The 21,469-nt window shown below is 47.9% G+C and overlaps 1 protein-coding gene across 1 annotated transcript in view; it reads right to left on the bottom strand.

The window, feature by feature from the left end:
- Positions 1-232: 232 nt before the first annotated feature.
- ZNF275 (zinc finger protein 275) overlaps positions 233-21,469 on the bottom strand; it is a 106,251-nt gene continuing 85,014 nt past the window's right edge. The window contains 1 exon segment of the mRNA XM_066357778.1: positions 233-1,257. Within this exon segment, the coding sequence (XP_066213875.1) occupies positions 233-1,257 (1,025 nt within the window).

The raw sequence follows: 21,469 nt of genomic DNA, 5'->3' as shown, positions 1-21,469 counted from the left end.
AACTCGCACATCTGTCCCACACGCACGCACACCTGTGCACACACACGCAATGGTAGGCAAGAGTCCTTTTAGCAACTCACCCATCTGTCCCACACGCACGCACACCTGTGCACACACACGGCAGCCTGCTGTCAGCCCAGGGCCGAGACGGCAGTGAAGTCCCCCCCTCACCAGCATCGTCAATGACAGAACGGGGGGAGCAGGACGCTCAGCCCTCCCACAGGCAGCGCTGTCAGATGGCACTGCGGGCAACCGTGCATTTAGAGTCTATCTCTGGTTTCTCCTCTTCAGGGTGGGCTTCTGCAGTAGGACTTCTGCAGGCCAAGGAGGCTGGTGCTTTTTCACAGTCACTCTCCTCCAAAGCCTTCATCTCATGGCAAGTTTTCACATAGTGACCGAGCGTCAATTTCCCCTTGAAGGCCTTATCACACTTAACGCACGAGTCACACTCGCCACACGTGCAGGGCTTCTCACCACTCTTGCCGCAGGCCCTCCCGCTCTCGTGCACCTGCTGGTGGTCCAGGAGGCCCACGCTGCTCCGGAATACCTCCTTGCCGTCTTGACACTCATAGGATCTCACTTCTTTGTGAACGGCCTGGTGCTTGAAGACGTTGGATCTCCTGCTGAAGGTCTTTCCACACTCACTGCATTCATAGGGTTTCTCACCACTGTGAAACCGGCGGTGCTGACTGAGGCCCGAGCGGCCCCGGAAGGTCTTCCCACACTCCTTGCACTCAAACGGCTTATCCTTGCTGTGGAGGCGCTGGTGGTGAATGAGTTGGGAGACACCCTTGAAGGCTTTCGGACACTGGCTGCACACGTAGGGCTTCTCACCCCTGTGGGTGCGCTGGTGCTCGATGAGGTTGGAGCTCCTGCTGAAGCACTTCCCGCACACGCTGCACTCATACGGCCGTTCGCCGCTGTGGATGCGCTGGTGCTCCAGGAGCGCAAAGCTGCGCCGGAAGAGTTTCCCACATTCCTGGCACTTGTAAGGCTTCTCGCCACTGTGGATAACCTGGTGCTTGATGAGGTTGGAGCTGCGCGTAAAGGCCTTCCCGCATTCATTGCACTCATAGGGCTTCACCCCGCTGTGGGCGCGCTGGTGCTCCAGGAGCGCAAAGCTGCGCCGGAAGAGTTTCCCACACTCCGAACACTCGTAGGGCTTCTCCCCGCTGTGGATTACGCGGTGCTTGATGAGGTTGGAGCTCCTGCTGAAGGATTTCCCGCACTGCTGACACAGGTACCGTTTCTCTGCACCTTCAGAACACTGTTGCCCCGGGAGCACACCCTGCCTAACTCTGCGGTCACTTCTCTGCACCATCTCTCTTCCCTCACCCAACGGGCTGCCTTGGCCTTCCTTCCTGGGACGGTCACCTCTGCTGGAACCTGTCTCTGGAGCATGAACAGGGTTCCGTGTCTGCTCAAGTGTTTCCTCTGGTAGCCTGGTCACCTGGCCCTTACCGCCACCCTGAAGATTGGCCCCTGGGAATTCTTTTACACAGTGTTTCTTCTTGGAATTCAAAGTCTGGCTCTGGATCCTTTCATCTGTAAAGACACAGAGCACTAACCAGTGTTGTTACCTCCATGGATCTCGGTTTAGGGTTTGTTTTTCACTCTCACTCTCATTCCGAGGCTGAGAAAGATGAACCAGGAGATGATCATGGCAGGCAGACCGGAGAGCGAGGAAGGAAGAAGTGGCAGGAGGGACTCCTTTTATCCGGTACCTCTGTGGGGAGGACTCCTTGGGAAATTTAAATCTGACATAAAGGAGAACTTCCCACCCAAAGCGGCTGCCCCACCCTCCGTTGGTCGCTGGTCTTTGCACATAGCTCAGGCAAGGTGGCTAAGCACCCTTTACTCACCTGCCCGTATCCCTGTGGCAGTCCTTGCCTCGTTGACGTTTGCTAACCAGGGCTCTTCCTCTTGCTCCAGTAGGGAGATCAGGTGAGGCTTGGAGAATGAAAGTCCTGTTCATGGAAAGGAAGCGGATCAGTCACTCCTGAATTCAGCCCAACTTCAGTATCTTCAGGAACAGAGAACAAAGAACTCTCCAAAAAGTGCCCCAGAGTCCCTCTAAGGAAACTGCGTTCTAAGCATACAGGGGCTAAGCAGGCACTGGGGATTTTAAGCAGGTGGCAATTCAGGCCAAGAGTTATGATAAAGGTGTTATTATTTGGCCTGCATGAGGGCAGCAGGCTTGTGCGGGCTCTGTGTGTGTGTGGACACCCCAAAGCACAGACGAAGGGTTAGATCAGGGATCCAAAGGGGGCGAGGCACTAGGGACCATCGGGAAGTGAAGACACCCAAGGGGCTGTCTGCACCCAAAAAGCCAAAGACTTCTGGGTCAGCATCAGACGGAGCAGATGTCTCAGTTCTTTATGCCAAAGTCAGCTAAGGATTCCTGATCTGCCCTGGAAACCCCAGATCTTCCCGGTGAGGGTCAGAAAGAACTCAGGAAGAAGGCAGTCTCCCTTTGTGGGGGTAAATCACAGAAGTTAACTCTGTTGAACCTAAAAGGAAAATTGGCGCAAGAGGCTCAATTACAAGGTCAAGGGCAGTGGGGTGTGGCAGGGCGGGGCGGCCTCAACTCTCACCCCGCCTTCTGCATGACTTGTCCTGGGCCTCCATGTCCTGGGCCCTCTGTGACTCATGCTGCTAAACTCTCTAACATGAAATAAATGTGAAATGCCACCTTGGTAAAAGTGAATGGAATTTCAAATAGTGCACAGAGTAATTTGCACCTATCTTTTGGGTAGAAGAGGTTAAGTTAAGCTATGAGTTTATATGCAAAATAAATTTGATGGGGGACACCCATTTGCCTAAAACATTTACAGGTCCAAACCATTTAACTTAAAACTGCCCTGTTGAGACAAAAGGTGGGCTGCAAAGGATTATGGATCTGATGAGGAAATGCATTTATTCTTGGCCTTATAGTAATCAAGAAGCAAAGAAACTCAGAAATAAACTGAATTCAGAGACAGGGTAGGGTACATCGGGTGGGTGTGAGATCCTTACCCACTGACACCAAATGGTGGTAGTTCTCAAGCATCACTTGCTTGTACAGGATCTTTTGTTTCAGATCCAGAAGCTTCCATTCTGTCTTGGTGAAGTACACGGACACATCCTCAAAAGACACTGGCACCTAAAACGAGCCATTCTTATTGCTTCAGGGAAATTCACCCTCATGAGTCCCAGGATGAAGTGGCAGCAAGTAAAGACGGGACAAGGAAGGTACTGGAGAGCTCAGCAGCTCGGGGAGGCTGCGAGAGTTATGAGGCTGAGGCCCTGGCCGGTTGGCTCAGCAGTAGAGCATCATCCTGGCGTGTGGAAGTCCTGGGTTCAATTCCCGGCCAGGGCACACAGGAGAATCGCCCCTCTGCTTCTCCACCCCTCCCCTTCTCCTTCTTCTCTGTCTCTCTCTTCCCCTCCCGCAGCCAAGGCTCCATTGGAGCAAAGTTGGCCCAGGCACTGAGGATGGCTCTGTGGCCTCCGGCTGCAATGGTACAACACCCCAGATGGGGAAAGCATCGCCCCCTGGTGGGCATGCCGGGTGGATCCCGGTCAGATGCATGCAGGAGTCTGTCTCTCTGCCTCCCCTCTTCTAATTTCATAAAAATACAAAAAAAAAAGTTATGAGGCTGGAACATGAAGAGGTAGAAGATGGAGACTGTAAAAGGGAAATGTTGAAATGAGAGGCCATCCACAGCTGGGGAGCCCCCCTTACCTCGGTTCTGGTCGTCAGGAGCGTGGCTGCCATGGCAAGGGCACAAAGCAGCTAAGGGAAGTAGAAAGAGCCAGTATGAGATGACGCTCACCTCACTGCAGCACAGCCTCACCCAATCAGGTCTCACTCACAGCTGCTGGGGGCGGGACTTCAACATGGCTGTCGGGGGGGGGGGCACAGTTCAGCCCCTAACACTTTTCTAAACTGAGCTTCTGACCTTCTCCTCACCTTTGGAGTGGATCACCTGCCGTGGACTTTGCTCCCTCCTCACGCTAAGCTCACCTAACCAGGTTTCAAGGGAATCTGCTGCTTCTTTCCGTTCTTTTTCTCATGTCCTTCTTCTCTCGTGGCCCCCTTCTCAAGTGAGAGCACCTATGACCCCAAATCTGGAGCCATCCTTGGCAGCTCCACTGCCAACCTCTTTCTCCCTCAGGTCAGGGTTCTTACAGGAAAACGCCAAACATACCACCTCCACCTGCAAATAGACTCTCTCTCAGGGAAAGAGAAAGACCAGGCTGGTGAGCTGTGCAAATGAGGGGACCCCCAATAGCTAGGGGAGAGGGGGTGCTCTCTAAAGGGGTAACATTCAGGCCAAGAGGTGAAGTTTGAGGGTGAGCAAAGAGGGTAGGAGGCCAACAGCACGGCCCATATCCAGCCCTCAGACAGGCCCGAGTGCAGTGCTCATGGTGCTGAAAAGGGGGCTGGTGAATTGCAGAAGGTGAGGCCGTGCAGGCCCGTCAGGGACAGGAGGGAGCTGGGGCTCACACTCAGGGCAGGAAGAGCATGTCACTGAGAAGTGGATGGAATCAGTGTTCTCCACATCAGTTCTCAATGCCAGAAGACAGGGGGGAAGAAGAAAGATTGTTCTAAGAATGTTGTTTTCACCCAAATGGAGAATGAATGGTGGAAGTACCCTGGGCAGAGTAGCAGAGGAACAAGGCTGTGGACAGTGGGCGTGTGGGCCTGAGTGTTTCTTATGCTGTTGTGGGTGAGCACAGCTGGTTTGTGCAACGGGAGAGAGAGCAATGGGATAGGGTCCCCAGAGCATTTAAACTGCTCTAAAGTCCCTTATCACCTGTGATGAGTTGTCAATCAACACTGGCTCAGAATAAGTAAACTCATGTGTCTGATGAAGTTTATATTAATCAGAGAGAAAGAATCCCTTAAGATTGAGCAGACATCCATGTGATGTCAAAATGTCTTCCTGTGTTACTGCTGGTCACAAGAGAGAAAGCTAATCTAACAGTGGTGGGACGGCAGTGGGACACACCTCTGGGATGCTGTGGGGAGCGCTCAGGTGGCCCAAGAGGGCTCTTGCCAAAGCTTGACCAGATTCTAATGCAGCCTTGAGACGCAATTTGCAGTTTATGGAGGATCCTGGGAACAGAGGGGACCAGTTAAAGACATCATAAGGAAGCAACCAGCCCTATCCAGGAGATGAGCTGTTCCCTGGTCTCCTCTGCAAATTAGTGTCACTGGGAAAAGAGGAGGCTTGGGAGGATGACTGTTCTAGATGAAAAGAGATTTAAGAGGCCAACAGCCAACTGCAGTGGAGTCTTTGATGAGATGCTGGTATGAACAAAAGAGGAGTCAAGGCATTGGGGGGCATGGAGGGCCAACTGTGGAGTGACTCTCAGAGGACAGTGGGGACCACTGCTGCTCATGTGATGGATGGGTAATGACATTGGGTCATGAAAGAAAATATCCTTATCAAAAGATGTACATTAAGGCCTTGGTTGGTTGGCTCAGTAGTAGAGCGTCAGCCCACTGTGTGCATATCCTGGGTTCAATTCCCAGTCAGGGCACACAGGAGAAACACCTACCTGCTTCACCACCCTTCCCCTTCTCACTTCTATCTCTTTCTCTCTCTCTCTTCCCCTCCTGTTGCCATGGCTCAATTGGAGCAAGTTGACCCCGCATGCTGAGGATGGCTCCATGGCCTCTGCCTCAGGTGCTAAGAAGAGCTCGGTTGCTGAGCAACAGAGCAACACCCCCAGATGGTCGGAGGATTGCCCTGTAGTGGGCTCGCCTGGTAGATCCCAGTTGGGGCACATGTGGGAGTCTTTCTCTGCCTCCATTCCTCTCACTGAATAATAAAAAAAAGATACACATTGAAGCACTGGTGAAAGAAATGGCTTATAAACTTACTTTAAAATGTTTGGTAAAAACAAAGGGGAGAGAGACACACACACACAGAGACAGAGACAGTGACAGACAGACAGACAGACACACACACACACACACACAGAGGAAGAGCAAACAAGCAAATAAGGCGAGCTGGAGGCTACTGCTAACCCTGGGAGGTGGGTACCTGGGCTTCATTAACTTGTCTGTTTGCTTGATAGTATTCAAAATTAAAAGGGAAAATAGTTTGATAGTTCTTCAATAAATAAACACAGTTATCATATGACCCAGCAATTTCACTCCTGGATATATGCTCAAAAGAACTGAAAACAAGTGTTCAAATAACAACTTATACATAAATGTTTCTAACAGCATGATTCAACACAATGAACAAATGGAAAGGACCCAATGTCCATCAACTGACAAATGGATAAACAAAATGTGGTCCATGCACACAATGGAATATTATTTGGTCATTAAAGAGGAATGATATATTGATACATGCTACAATGTGGATGAACCTTAAAGACATTATGCTCAGTGAAAAAAGCCAGACACACACAAAAGTCACAGGTGATATGATTCCATTTATATGATGGAATAGAATATTTCACAAGTGCGATCTTGACCTAGTTTGGGAGTTACGATTAAAAGCCCTTTTCACCTGACTGGTGGTGGCGCAGTGGATAAAGCATCGACCTGGGATGCTGAGGTCCCTGGTTCAAAACCCCAAGGTTGCCAGCTTGAGCATAGGGTCGTTGGCTTGAGCACGAGATCATCAACATGATCCTGAGGTCACCGGTTTGAGCCCAAAGGTCACTGGCTTGAAGCCTAAGGTCACTGGTTTGAGCAACAGGTTGCTGGTTTAGCTTTGAGCCTCCCCTCCCCAATCAAGGCACATGTGAGAAGCAATCAATAAACAACTAAAGTGAAACAACGGTAAGTTGATGCTTCTCTCTCTCTCTCTCTCTCTCTCTCTCTCTCTCTCCCCCCCTCCCTCCCTCTCATTCTCTTTCTGTCTTCGCCTTCCTCTAAATAAATGATAAATAAAAAATCCTCTTTCTTCTGCTTTAGGGCAGTTTGCTAAGCTCCCACCCCAACTGCCTCCCTCATCAGGAGCCCTCTGGGGCCACTAAACAATCCCTTCAGCTCCCTTACTGGATCCCATATTCAGGGACTACTAGTATCAGACAACTAGAGACGGCCCTTATGTCCAGAGAGACCCCACAGAAACTATTATGCTAGCCCAGGTGCACACCTACATGGCAGCCTCCTCGCCTTTGTGGCTATAAGAGAGTTCTGTCTTTTACCTCTCCAAGTATCACTGTCCTGCGACCTGCCGTCAAAAAAAATCTTATAAAACTTTTGACACTTCCAGAATAAGAAAATCCAAAGAGTCATATCTGTGGGCACCAGGACCGGGGGGGGGGGGCAGTGTGTGTATATGACTGCTTCATGGCTATTGGGTTTCCTCCATGGGTGATGAAATGTTCTGGAACTAGATAGTGATGACGGTTGCACAACACTATGCATGTACTTAATGCTGCTGAACTGTTCATTTTAAAAGAGTTTATGTGTCGCCTGACCAGGCAGTGGCGCAGTGGATACAGCGTCGGACTGGGATGTGGAAGGACTCAGGTTCGAGACCCCGAGGTCGCCAGCTTGAGCGCGGGCTCGTCTGGTTTGAGCAAAGCTCACTAGCTTGAGCCCAAGGTCGCTGGCTCGAGCGAGGGGTTGCTCGGTCTGCTGAAGGCCCACGGTCAAGGCACATATGAGAAAGCAACCAATGAACAACTAAGGTGTCGCAACGAAAAACTGATGATTGATGCTTCTCATCTCTCTCCATTCCTGTCCGTCTGTCCCTATCTATCCCTCTCTCTGACTCTCTCTCTGTCCCTGTAAAAAAAAAAATTTATATATAATATATATTATATATATAATATATATAATATATATTATATATAATATACATTATATATATTATATATATATCTTAAAATAGAAAAATAAAATAGTTTATGTGAATCTCATCTCAATAGAAAGGGGAGGCAAAAGATGTCACTGTCAAGTAATCATTCTGATGTCCACATGTCACATGTTTCGTTCTGACACACCATCAGTCACTGGGGAGCCTACCAAGCTAAAGGTACAGGGCAGACTAGTGACAATAGCCAGGGTTTTCAGACTAGAATCACATTGTTTTGCAGAACAATGCAAGCTATACTTCTCGGTCATGATCCATCTTGGAAAAGACAACAAAGTCTAAAGGAAGAGACATTAATCTCTGTTCCCCCCACTCAAAGATATACTAGGATCCAAGCCCCCAATAGAGAAGCAGCTGTTGAGCTACGATGAGCTGAAAGAAACAGCACGGACAGGGTGGCCTGTAGATGGAGACCAGCACTGAAGTTCAACACCACACGGCACCCTGGGGACACCAACCACAATGAGCGGTTGCTCCCAACAGTGTCTATGCTTAAGCCCTACTCCCCAAAGTCAGCATACTTTCAAATTCTGGAAAGAAAAAATAATCCTGGAGAAAGACATGACATACCCTGTCATCACAGACTGTAACTCCAAGTAACCCCTCCCCCCAGGTGGGAATGGGGTGATGTTTCTTATCATTTGCATAGGGAACAATCTAGAATGAGCCTGTGGAGCTGAAGAGCAGCTTCCCTTAAGACTCTTTGACCTTGGACTACCAAAGCAGAGGAGACACTGAAGGGTGATCTCAGACCCTGAGGCTGAGCAGCGCCCAGGGCCGAAAGCCAGTAAGGCCCTGCCACCCTCCTTGGGGGGGTGGAAGGCGGAAGGCTCCCACCCCCTCACTGACTGGGGCAGAAGGAAAGCTGAGAATGAAGAGCCACCGCCTGGCCCCCTGGGAGAAGGAAGGAGTAGAGCAGGGGTCCCCAAACTTTTTACACAGGGGGCCAGTTCGCTGTCCCTCAGATCGTTGGAGGGCCGGACTATAAAAAAAACTATGAACAAATCCCTGTGCATACTACACGTATCTTATTTTAAAGTAAAAAAACAAAATGGGAACAAATACAATATTTAAAATAAGGAACAAGTAAATTTAAATCAACAAACTGACCAGTATTTCAATGGGAACTATGGGCCTGCTTTTGGCTAATGAGATGGTCAATGTGCTCCTCTCACTGACCACCAATGAAAGAGGTGCCCCTTCCGGAAGTGCGGTGGGGGCCGGATAAATGGCCTCCAGGGGCCGTATTTGGGGACCCCTGGAGTAGAGGGTACAGCAGTGCTGCCTGCTGAAGTGAAGCAGCCCCAAAGCCGGAGAGGGGCCAGCGGGCTTTGGTGCTGATGCCTTCAGAAGACTGTAAGATGGGGCTATTTCCCCAGAAAAATAAAACAACAAACAAACAAACAAAGAGGAAAGATAGTCAGCCAGCAGCCTCACTTAAACTAGCTGAGGAACCTGGGCTTTTCATCCACAAGGAAGGACGCCCAGGACCACTGCGCCCAGTCTTCTTCCGTCCTGATGGAACTTCCTCTGGGATCTAGTGACTCCAGCCCAACTGCCTTCTCTCGGCCTCAGCAGCTCTCCCTGCAGTGCACCTGCCACCCCCCTGGTGGAAAGGCCGGAGGAGCCAGCGCCTGGGGAGGCCAGCTCAGCCCAGAGCCCAGGCCTGGCTCAGATCTACCACAGGTCAGCTCAGGGCCCTCCATGTGGCCCAGCCTAGAAAAGCACTCGAAAGAGCAACCCTGCAACTGGGGTCTCAGACCCTGTCCTTAGGGGCAGAAGCTGAACTGGACATAAAGAGAGCCACCTCCTAGTGGGGTTCTGTCCTTCCCTGCTTAGAACTTTCCCTGAAGTGCCTATCTCACTCAGAATAAACCCACGTGGCCCTTCCTGACTTCCTCCTCCTGTCCTCCCACATCCTTGCTCCCTCGGCTCCAGCCACACTGGCCTCTAAACTCTTCCTCCTACACACATACCTCAGGATCTTTGCACTGGCTGTTATCTCTGCCCAGTAGGCTCTCTTACTTCCTTCAAGGTTTTCAGAAATGCTACCTTCGAACCACATTTCTTTAACTTGCAATCCCATACCTCACCTCCCTCCTCGTACTCTGTTTTTTCCCATGGCACTTCCCACCATTTAATATACTTTATTAGTTCCTCATTTAAAACGTTTACCATTTATTTTCTGCACCCTGCCACTAGAACTGGGCTTCCCTAGCAGGGAGTTCAGATTTCCTCCCTTCTACGTCCCGAAGGCTTGCAGCTGCCGCCGCCCCGGGAGCTCGGTGGGTGTGTGTGAGCACCGGCTCTGCAGGGCGGCACTGCACAATTCCCGCGCAGTCCCAGTGAAGCTCAGTGCAGTCTCTCTCCTACCCGTGGGCCTTCCAGCACGCCCTCAGCTTCCTCTTCTTCAGCTTTCCCGTGTGTTGCTCTTCACCGCCAACACCCCACTCCACCAAAGGGCACAACCCCCCGCCCGGAGCCCCAGGGCAGGACTGCTGCGACCTCGGTGTCTGCGCCAGCCTGCCCGCGCTCCCACACGAAGAGGCGCACAGAACTTACCAGGAGGCTGGGCGCAGGATGCGCTTTTGCCGGCCCCGGGGACAGTAGCGAACCGCAGTCAGTGGACAGACACTGAGAAACCCGGGCTGCCTTTCCTGGGAGCCCAAGAAGGGGGCAGCCCCGAGGACCGGCTGCCAGCTCCCCGAGCTGGCCGCCTCCCAGGAAGTCCCGACGGTCGCCGCTGTCGCAGCTCCCTCGCTCCCTCGCCACCTGCGGAGATGGCGCCGACCCTAGCTCTCCAGCAGGTCTGAGGCCAAGGCTAACGCTTCTGAGCAGCGCTCCGGGTCAGCCCCCAGGAGGCGGCGGGGCTCTGGGAAGGGGCTTGGCCTCGCACCGTCACCACTCGGAATGTGCGTTCTGCATGGCTGTCCGTCCAACCATCCGTCCAGCACCAACCTCCGGGCAGGGAGCGGGCTAAGCGGGGGCGTGGGCAGCGTGGGAAAGGGGGGGCACGGAGCATGCGCGGCGCGGAGGAAGGTGGCGCCGCCAGGCGAGGGCCCGAGTGCCCGCCCCGCGCCCCCCGCGGCGCCCCTCGTGGGAGTTCTGTCTTGTCTTCCCACGCACCTGTGTGCACCCTGGGGCAGTTCTGTTCTCCCTCTAGGACCAGCAAACTCATTAGTCAACAGAGCCAAACAAATATCAACAGTACAACGATGGAAATTTCTTTTGAGGGCCAAATTTTTTAAACTTAAACTATATAGGTAGGTACATTCCTTATGGAGGTAGAACCTACACGTGTTTTTTGTGGAAGAGCCGCATGTGGCTTGTGCGAGCTGCAGTTTGCCCACCAGGGGTAGGTGCTCCTAGGGCAGAACCAGGACTGAAATCCAGGACTGATGAGGACACGTGCTCTGTTGAGAATGATGAGCTCCCCAAAAAGTTGGGAATATGAAGCCCTGGCCAGTTGGCTCAGTGGTAGAGCATTGGCCCAGTGTGTGGAAGTCCCAGGTTCGATTCCCAGCCAGGGCACACAGAAGAAGTGCCCATCTGCTTTTCCACCCTTCCCCCTCTCCTTTCTCTCTATTTCTCTCTTCTCAATCCTGTACAAGAAAACCCTAATGTCTCAGCCCCAAAACTACTAGACCTGATAAATGAGTTTGGCAAAGTGGTAAGATATAAAAACAATATTCAGAAATCAGTGGCATTTTTATACACCAATAATGGGCTGTCAGAAAGAGAAATTAAGAAAACAATCACATTTACTATTGCGACAACAAAAAAATAAAGTACCTAGAAATAAATTTAACCAAGGAAGGTAAAGGACATACTCAGAAAATCATAAGACATTGAAAAAGACATCGAGGAAGATACCAACACGTGAAAGCATATACTGTGTTCATGGATAAGAAGAATTAACATCATTAAAATGTCTATATTACCCAAAGCAATCTATAGATTCAATGCAATTCTTATTAAAATACCAATAGCATACTTCACAGATCTAAAACTAATATTCCAAAAATTTATCTGGAACCAAAAAAGAACCCAAATAGCCTCAGCAATCTTAAAAATGAAGAACAAAGTGGGAGGTATCACATTTCCTGATATCAAACTACATTACAAGGCCATTGTAACCTAAACAATGTTAAGCACCAGCTTAACAACAGGCATACAGATCAATGAAACAGAACAGAGAATCAAGAAGTAAACACGTCTTTATGTTCAATTAATATTTGACAAAAGAGGTGAGACTATACAATGGAGTAAAGACAGTTTCTTTAATAAATGGTGTTGGGAAAATTAGACAGGTACATGCAAAAAAATGAAATTAGACTACCAACTTACACCATTCACAAAAATAAACTCAAAATGAATAAAAGATTTAAATGTAAGCCGTGAAACCATAAAAATCTTGGAAAAAAATAAACAGTAGACTCTCAGAAATCTCTTGTAGCAATATTTTTGCTGATATATCTCCACTGGTAAGTGAAAAAAAGGACAAAATAAACAAATGGGACTACATCAAACTAAAAAGCTTTGCACAGCAAAAGACACCATTAACAAAATGAAAAGACAACCCACTCAATGGGTTAATAACCAAAATTTATAAGGAACTTCTAAATCTCAACACCAGGAAAGTAAACAATCCAATTAAAAAATAGGCAAAGGACCTGGATAGACACTTCTCCAAAGAGCACTTACAGATGGCCAATAGGCATATGAAAAAATGCTTAAGGTCACTAATCATTAGAGAAATGCAAATTAATACCAGAATGAGATACCACCGCACACCTGCCAGAATGGCTTGCATTCACAAATCAAAAAACAGCAAATGCTGGCGAGGATGTGGAGAAAAGGGAACCCTCCTGCACTGCTGGTGGGAATGCAGACTCGTGCAGCCACTGTGGAGAACAGTATGGAGATTCCTCAAAAAAAATTAAAAATAAGAACTGTTTTATGACCCAGCTATCCCACTTCTAGGAATTTATCCTAAAAATCCCAAAGCACTAATTTGGAAGAATATATTCACCCCAGTGTTCACTGCAGCATTGTTTGCAATAGCCAAGATCTGGAAACAGCCCAAGTGTCCATCAGTGGATGAGTGGACAAAAAAGCTGTGGTACATACACACAATGGAAAAAGAAGGAAAATCTTACCCTTTGTGACAGCAGGGATGCATCTGGAGATTATTATGCTAAGTGCAATAAGCCGGGCAGAGAAAGACAAATACCATATGATCTCACTTATATGTGAAATGTAATGAACACCATAAACTGAGGAACAGAATAGACACAAGTAGGGTCACAGGGAACAGATGGACAGCTGTCAGAGAGAAGGGGGAAGAGGGGATAGGGATCAAACTATATATACATAACACATAGAAACAGACAACAGCGTCATAATAGAGGGACAGGTTGGGGTAGAGTTAGGGCAAAGAGGGGCAAAGACGGTGAAAAGGGAATGGAAGAGACTTTGCATGGGGCATGGGGGCACGATGTGCTGTGTAGACGGTGTTATATTGAGTAGAACACTTGAAACTATTTCAATACAATAAATTAGAAATAATTTCAAGTTAAAAAAATAAAACCATGAAGGTGAAAGACCTTATTCTCACATCCAAGTACTAACCAGTCCTGACCTTGCTTAGCTTCTGAGATTAGAGGAGACTGGGCACATTCAGGCTGGGATGGCCGTAGACAGGACTTGATTCTCTTAGATGAAAGCTAAGAGAATTCATCAATAGAACTGCACTGGAAGAAATGCTATAGGAGGTTTTTTCCACCTGAAGAAACATGATAGTAGAGGGAAACTTTGATCTTAGAGTGAAATAAAGCAAAAAGGTTCTTAGTATAAATAACTTTATTTAGCTTCTCCCTATCCTGAACTCTAAATGACCCCAGAACTTGCTTTTTCTAAAACTCACCCCCCCACCCCCCCACCCCCGCCTTAGAGCTAGTTTTGCCAAATTGCAGATGTGTCAGGGGTCGTAAACCCTGGAATATTTAGAAATTTTTTTAGGCATACAAAGATTTATTACTACTGTGTCTTCATCTTCAAAACTTATGATCTTAGTGTCTAGAAATGTCTTTCCTTAAATTGATCCTATAGATAAAACAAGTCAGTAAGATTTAATGAGCTTATTAGCAAGATTGAGGGGTTTTTTTTATTGCTTTGTTTTACTGCTTTTGTATCACGCTTAACTAGGCTCCCACTCCTCCCTATACCCCGATCAGTATGTGATTTTTGTCTTCAGAAGCTATCCCCGAACTGTGTTAGGGGCCACGAGTTCTTTGGAATGCTAGTTCGCTCACTGGTCGCCGGCTTTTTGCAATAAAGACTCCTTAATTTGACTACTTAATTCTATGGCAAACGTCTGATTTTCACTGTTCCAATATAACAAGAGGAGGAATGAAAACACCGTAAATAGTAGCTATGCACGTAAATATTAAAGAATATTTTCTCTATAATACACATAACTAAAGTAAAATTATAATAGTGTATTGCAATACATGGGTACTGGATAATAGTGTATTGTAATATGTATAATAGTGTTCTATAATACTTGTAGATGTAATACATATGGTAATTACATTACAAAGGATAGGTTAGAGAGGGAATGGATATGGTCAAAAGGTTCTTACATTTATATGAAGTGGCACAATACTAACCATAAGTAGACGGTGAAAAGTTAAGAGTATATGTTATAATTTCTATAGAAACCGCTAAAAAACAACGCAAAGTGGTCATTGCCTAAAAAGGCAATAAGTTAAAATGGAATTTTGAAAAAAATTATCTCAGGCAGAAAAAGGGGAACATAAGAATAAAAACAGATCACAGTGCTAAAGATTGGATGTTTGTGTCCTTTTTTGCTTTTTTTAGATTTTATTTATTCATTTTAGAGAGAGGAGACAGAGGGAGAGAGAGAGAGAGAGAAGTGGGGGAGGAGCAGGAAGCATCAACTCCCATATGTGCCTTGACCAGGCAAGCCCAGGGTATCGAACTGGCAACCTCAGCGTTCCAGGTCGACGCTTTACCCACTGCACCACCACAGGTCAGGCTGTTTGTGCCCTTTTGAAAATTCACATGTAAGTATCAAACAAAACCACTAATTTGGAGTGATATTCGGGTGTATTTATCATTTTCTGATTAATAAACATCTGTTTTATGCAACTATTTAATCAAAATGCATTATTAATAGATATGGTTTGAGGTTAGATTTCCACTTTAAAACTCCAATTTCGGGAAAATACTTTTAAATAAAATTATATATATATATTTGGAAATTATTAAATAGATAATGAACTAATAAAACATGAATTGTGCTTACCTGTCTATGATTGAATATTCACTGAGAAAGAAATAATCGTGAGTCTACAATGTCGTATGTACCGTGTCATGTTTCAGTAAGAAGTACACAAAGACATTTGCACGTTCAGTATATCGCGCGCTCTCTCAAGGTCTCCCGTGCAGAGCGCACGCATCTCATAATCACATCTCGCTGCACTGTACTGATCCTTGACGAATCGTCATGTCAAATACAGATATGTCACATCACACGGAATGGATGGACTCTGCATCGATTGAATACGGACATTTACAGATCAGTCTTCCAATATCAAAAAGGAGGACATGTCAGAGGACACTTTTGAGGGAGGATGGAACTTACAAAAGAAGGACTGTCCTCCCAAAAGGAGGACGATTGGTCACCTTACCATTAATGGGAGTAGTGCCCTTATGAAGAAGACTCCAGATAGTTCTCTCTCCCCCTTCTGCCCCATGAAGACGTGGTGAGAAGACACGTGACTAGGAACTAAGAACTGGCTCTTATCAGACACAGAATCTGCTAGCATCTTGATCATGGACTGTCCAGCCTCCCAAATTGTGAGAAATAAATGTTCATATTTTATAAGCCACCCTGTCTATAGTGTTTTGTTATAGCTGCCGGTAAGAACTAAGACTAAATTTAACCATATAAAAATTACACTCAATGTTAATGGGTTACATACTCCAAAGAAAAGGTAGAGATTGTCAGCATGAAGAAAAGGGCAAATATTTTGCTGTCTACAAGAGATGCAATGTAAAAATAAAGACTCAAATGAGTTCATAGTAAGAGGATTCAAAGTAGGAATGGCTACATTACTACTAGAAAGAATAGATTTAAAGACAAAGACAATTACCTGAGATAAAAGGTAATAGTGATATATATATATATATTAATAAGGAACACAGAATACATAAATGTATTTATACCTTATAATAACAAGCTTAAAATACATAAAACAAATGTAGTTGACAGAATAAAAGGGAAACAGACATATCTAAGGTTATAGCAGGAAATTTTAACTCCTGCTTCAGCAATTGATTCATCTAGATAAGAAGTCATAAAAATATAGGCTATCTTTACGACATTTTCAACCATAATAGAAGACAAACTAAAGAAAATTTGAATTTGTAACAAGACGCTTCAAGACTTGGGACATCAAGTCCTGAGGCTGAGGCGAGGCATGTTGCTACAGTAACATTTTCCTCTTCACGTGCTCTTCGGATCCAATCATATCTGCCTTGCACCCAGACCGCCAAGAACTTTCTACCTTATCTACCAGGGGATTCTGGGAGCTCCCTGGAAGCCCTCCTGGCCTTGGCACGGAGTGCTCGGGAGAGCAGTCCCCCGCTGGGCTCCGGGGCTTCTGGCTGCGCAGAAGAGGCGAGCTCTTCGGAGACCTTCTGCGGTGGAACTCCAGAGTCGTCCACCAAGGCCGAGAAAGTAAGGCCCCAGGGGGGGACTTGGCGGGGACTCCGTAGCTGGAGTTGGGGGGACGGCGCCCTGTCCAGGGGGTTGGAGAAGAGGGCTAGCGTGTGGGGATTGCCAGTAGGGGGTCCCAGGGTGGGTATCCCTGCGAGGGGGCAGGGGGCTCTCGTGGGGAGGCAGTGGGTGCAGTCAATGGCTAAGCGGGTTAAATGGTTGGCCAAGCAGGGGAAGGGATGTCTCCCTGGTTTGGAGGGGGAGGACCACGACCGTGCTTCCAGGACCAAGGAGACCTACCTTGAGGATGCGTCGGTGGGTGGGAGGCAGGTCCCCGGTGCCCCGACGTGAGGAGAGGACTAACGCCTACTGTTGGGCTGAGGAAGGGCTAGTGATCACGGTGCAGGCGATCGGGAGGACTCCCGCGTGTGGGGAGCTTCCACGGGGCGTGTGGGGAGCTTCCACTGGGCGTGTGAGGAGCTTCCAGCGGGCGTGTGGGGAGCTTCCACTGGGCGTGTGAGGAGCTTCCAGCGGGCGTGTGGGGAGCTTCCACCTGGCGTGTGAGGAGCTTCCACCTGGCGTGTGAGGAGCTTCCAGCGGGCGTGTGAGGAGCTTCCACCCCCCGGCGTGCGGGCGTGTGAGGAGCTTCCACCTCCCGGCGTGCGGGCGTGTGAGGAGCTTCCACCCCCCGGCGTGCGGGCGTGTGAGGAGCTTCCAGCGGGCGTGTGAGGAGCTTCCACCCCCCGGCGTGCGGGCGTGTGGGGAGCTTCCACCCCCCCGGCGTGCGGGCGTGTGAGGAGCTTCCACCCCCCGGCGTGCGGGCGTGTGGGGAGCTTCCACCCCCCGGCGTGCGGGCGTGTGGGGAGCTTCCAGCGGGCGTGTGGGAGGGGGAGCGGGAAGGGAGAACGCGGGCTGCCAGGCCAGGAGGGGTGCTCCTGCTCCGGGTATGGAGAGCTGAAATGGGCGGGTTACCAGCTGATATGGGCGGGGGGGGGGGGGGGGCTCCAGGTTTTGGCGGTAGTGGAAGGTCTTCCCGGTGTGGGGAGGTTGGAGAGGACCACTAGTGTCCTCTGTCAAGTGTGGCCATAGGTGGTGCGAACGCGGAGGGGCCACAGCGGAGGACTGGCTGCCGGTGTGGGAGGGGCGCGGGGAAGGGTGGGTTCCCTGACGTGAAGGGGCTAGAGGGGCAGGCTAACATCTAAGCAAGTAGGGACGCGATGCTAGAGGTGAGTGCCTCCGGCTGGTGCCCAAGCGCCGCTTGGGGGGGGGGGGGGGCGCCTTGCAGGGCAGGAGAGGGTGTAGCCCGGCGTCCAGGGAAGGGACGGGCTGTAAGGTAGAGCCTCTGGCTAAGGATGTGTGTTGGTGGCGGGGCGGGAAAGGAGCCTCCTGGCAGATAGGGAGCTGGTGATGGTGTGAGCGGGACGCACCGGGGTTGCTGTGATTTGGTGAAGGCTGGGGAATACTGCAAATGGCATGGGGGCGGAGTTCGGGGTGGGTCGCTGCAGTTGAAATCTGAAAGGCCGCTGTCACCGCTTTGGGGTTGGCATAGGGATTGCAGTGTCAAGAGGGGCAAGGCTTTGGCCTCCACAGAAAAGAATAGATTCTTTACAAGGGTGATTTATGCATTTACCCAGATACACTATGCGTCCAGCCATAAAAAAGTCTCCATTAGTTTGAAAGGATTGCATTTTCACCTAATAAGTTCCCTGATCTATTTGAAATTAATAATAACATATCTCTAAATATTTGGAAACCCATGGACCAAAGAAAATCACAAAGGAATCTAGAAAATATTTCTTGCCAAATACTTTAATAAGAAAAAATACAACTCAAAATTAGTGGGAAGCAACTATAGAAACAGGAAAATGTATTGCTCAAAATGCTTCCAGATTTTGGCTATTATGAACAATGCTGCAGTAAACATGGGGGTGCATATGTTCTTTTGAATCAGTGCTATGGTGTTCTTGGGATATAGTCCTAAAAGTGGGATAGCTGGGTCAAAAGGCAGATTCATTCTTAATTTTTTGAGGAATCTCCATACTGTTTTCCACAGTGGCTGCACCAGTTTGCATTCCCACCAGCAGTGCAGGAGGGTTCCCTTTTCTCCACATCCTTGCCAGCACTTACTCTGTGTTGTTTTGTTGATGAGCGCCATTCTGACTGGTGTGAAGTGTGATATCTCATGGTGGTTTTAATTTGCATTTCTCTAATGATTAGTGATGTTGAGCATTTTATCACATGCCTATTGGCCATCTGTATGTGCTCTTTGGAGAAGTGTCTATTCAGTTCTTTTGCCCATTTTTTTTCCTTTACATTCAGCAATGTTTTTTATTTATTTTATTTTTTTACAGAGACAGAGTCAGAGAGAAGGATAGACAGGGACAGACAGGAACGGAGTCTTTTGCCCATTTTTTAATTGGATTGTTTCTCTTCCTGGTGTTGAGTTTTAAAAGTTCTTTATAAATTATGGTTATTAACCCCTTATCAGAAGTATTGTCAAATATGTTTGCCCATTGTGTGGGTTGTCTTTTTATTTTGTTCATGGTGCCTTTTACTGTGCTAGAGCTTTTTAGTTTGATATAGTCCTATTTGTTTATTTTGTCCTCTATTTCACTTACCTGTGGAGATAAATTGGCAAAAATATTGCTATGACAGATATCAGAGAGTTTACTGCCTATGTTTTCTTCCAAGATGTTCATGGTTTCGCGACTTACATTTAAGTCCTTTATCCATTTTGAGTTTATTTTTGTGAATGGTGTAAGTTGGTGGTCGTTTCATTGTTTTGCAAGTAGCTGTCCAATTTTCCCAACACCATTTATTAAAGAGACTGTCTTCACTCCATTGTATGCTCTTGCCTTCTTTGTCAACTATCAATTGACTGTAAAGGCGTGGGTTTATTTCTGGGTTCTCTGTTCTGTTCCATTGATCTGTATACCTGTTCTTATGTCAGTACCAGGCTGTTTTGATTATAGTGGCCTTGTAGTATAATTTGATTTCAGAAACTGTGATACCTTCCACTTTATTCTTCATTTTCAAGATTGCTAGGCTATTCGTGTTCTTTTTGGTTCCATAAAAATTTTTGGAACATTTATTCTATATCTTTGAAGTATGCTATTGGTATTTGAATAAGAATTGCATTGAATTTATAGATTGCTTTGGGAAATATAGACATTTTAATGATGTTTATTCTTCCTATCCATGAATACGGTATATGCTTCCACTTGTTTGTATCTTCCTTGATTTCTTTTTTCAATGTTTTATAAATTTCCTAGTACAGGTCTTTTACCTCTTTGGTTAAGTTTACTCCTAGGCACTTTTTTTTTGTTGTTGTTGCAATAGTAAAGGAGATTGTTTCCTTAATTTCCCTTTCAGAGAGTTTATTGTTGGTGTATAAAAATGCCACTGATTTTTGAATATTAATTTTAATTCTACCACCTTGCCGAATTCATTTATCAGGTCTAGTAGTTTTTTTGACCGAGACTTAAGGGTTTTCTATGTACAGTATCATGTCATCAGCAAATAATGATAGTTTTACTAGTTCTTTTCCAATTTGGATTCCTTTTATTTCTTCTTCTTGTCTGATTGCTGTGGCTAGGACTTCCAGAACTATGTTGAATAAAAGTGGTGAAAGGGGGCACCCCTGCCTTGTTCCTGATCTTAAGGGGATTGCTTTTAATTTTTGCCCATTGAGTATGATGTTGGCTGTGGGTTTGTCATAGATGGCCTTTGTTATGTTGAGGTATGCTCTCTGTGTCCCCACTTTTCTGAGAGTTTTGATCATAAATGGGTGCTGGGCCCTGGCCAGTTGGCTCAGCGGTAGAGCGTCGGCCTGGCATGTGGGGGACCCGGGTTCGATTCCCGGCCAGGGCACATAGGAGAGGCGCCCATTTACTTCTCCACCCCCCACCCCCTCCTTCCTCTCTGTCTCTCTCTTCCCCTCCCACAGCGGAGGCTCCATTGGAGCAGGGGTGGCCCGGGCGCTGGGGATGGCTCCTTGGCCTCTGCCCCGGGGCACTGGAGTGGCTCTTGTCGCGGCAGGGCAACGCCCCGGAGGGGCAGAGCATCGCCCCCTGGTGGGCAGAGCGTAGCCCCTGGTGGGCATGCGGGGTGGATCCCGGTCGGGCGCATGCGGGAGTCTGTCTGACTGTCTCTCCCTGTTTCCAGCTTCAGAAAAAAATAAAATAAAAAATAAAAATAAATAAAAAATAAATGGGTGCTGGATTTTATCAAATGCTTTTTTTTGCATCTATTGATATCATGTGGTTTCTATCTTTCCTTTTGTTTATGTAATGAATCACATTTATTGATTTGCAAATATATTACCAGCCTTGCCTCTGGTGTCAGCAACTGTTTGTAACCCGCTGTGGGCTGCCTCTCTGCAGCTGCTACTCTTTTCACTGTTTGTGTCTGCGTTTTCTGTGTCTGGGTACTGTGGGAGGGGCCAACTGTATAAAGATCTGCTTCCTCCTGCTTAGGAGGTGACAGCAGCTCCATAAAGCTTCAGGCTCAAGATTTGCCTCCACTTTTCAGCTGCTCCAATTCCTTTTGCAGAGGCCTAGTCTTCCCACAGAGTCTTCTGTAGAAAGACTGTAGTGTGGGTCCAGACTGGCCTCACCCAATCAACCCCTCTACAGGTTGCAAGCTAGTTGGGTTAGGGCAGCTGAGATTGGGAATACGACGTTAGTGGGATCCCCCTACTTCAGGAGTCTCTTGGTCAGTAGTCCAGTACAGAGAATGTGGCCCTGGCTGGTTGGCTCAGCGGTAGAGCGTCGGCCTGGCGTGCGGGGGACCCAGGTTCAATTCCCGGCCAGGGCACATAGGAGAGGCGCCCATTTGCTTCTCCACCCCCTCCTCCTTCCTCTCTGTCTCTCTCTTCCCCTCCCGCAGCCGA

The sequence above is a fragment of the Saccopteryx leptura genome, chromosome X (genome assembly GCF_036850995.1).
Source record: "Saccopteryx leptura isolate mSacLep1 chromosome X, mSacLep1_pri_phased_curated, whole genome shotgun sequence".
NCBI classification, from domain to species: domain Eukaryota; kingdom Metazoa; phylum Chordata; class Mammalia; order Chiroptera; family Emballonuridae; genus Saccopteryx; species Saccopteryx leptura.
Note: the sequence above shows the minus strand (reverse complement) of the source record. Positions and strands in the feature narration are given on the sequence as shown.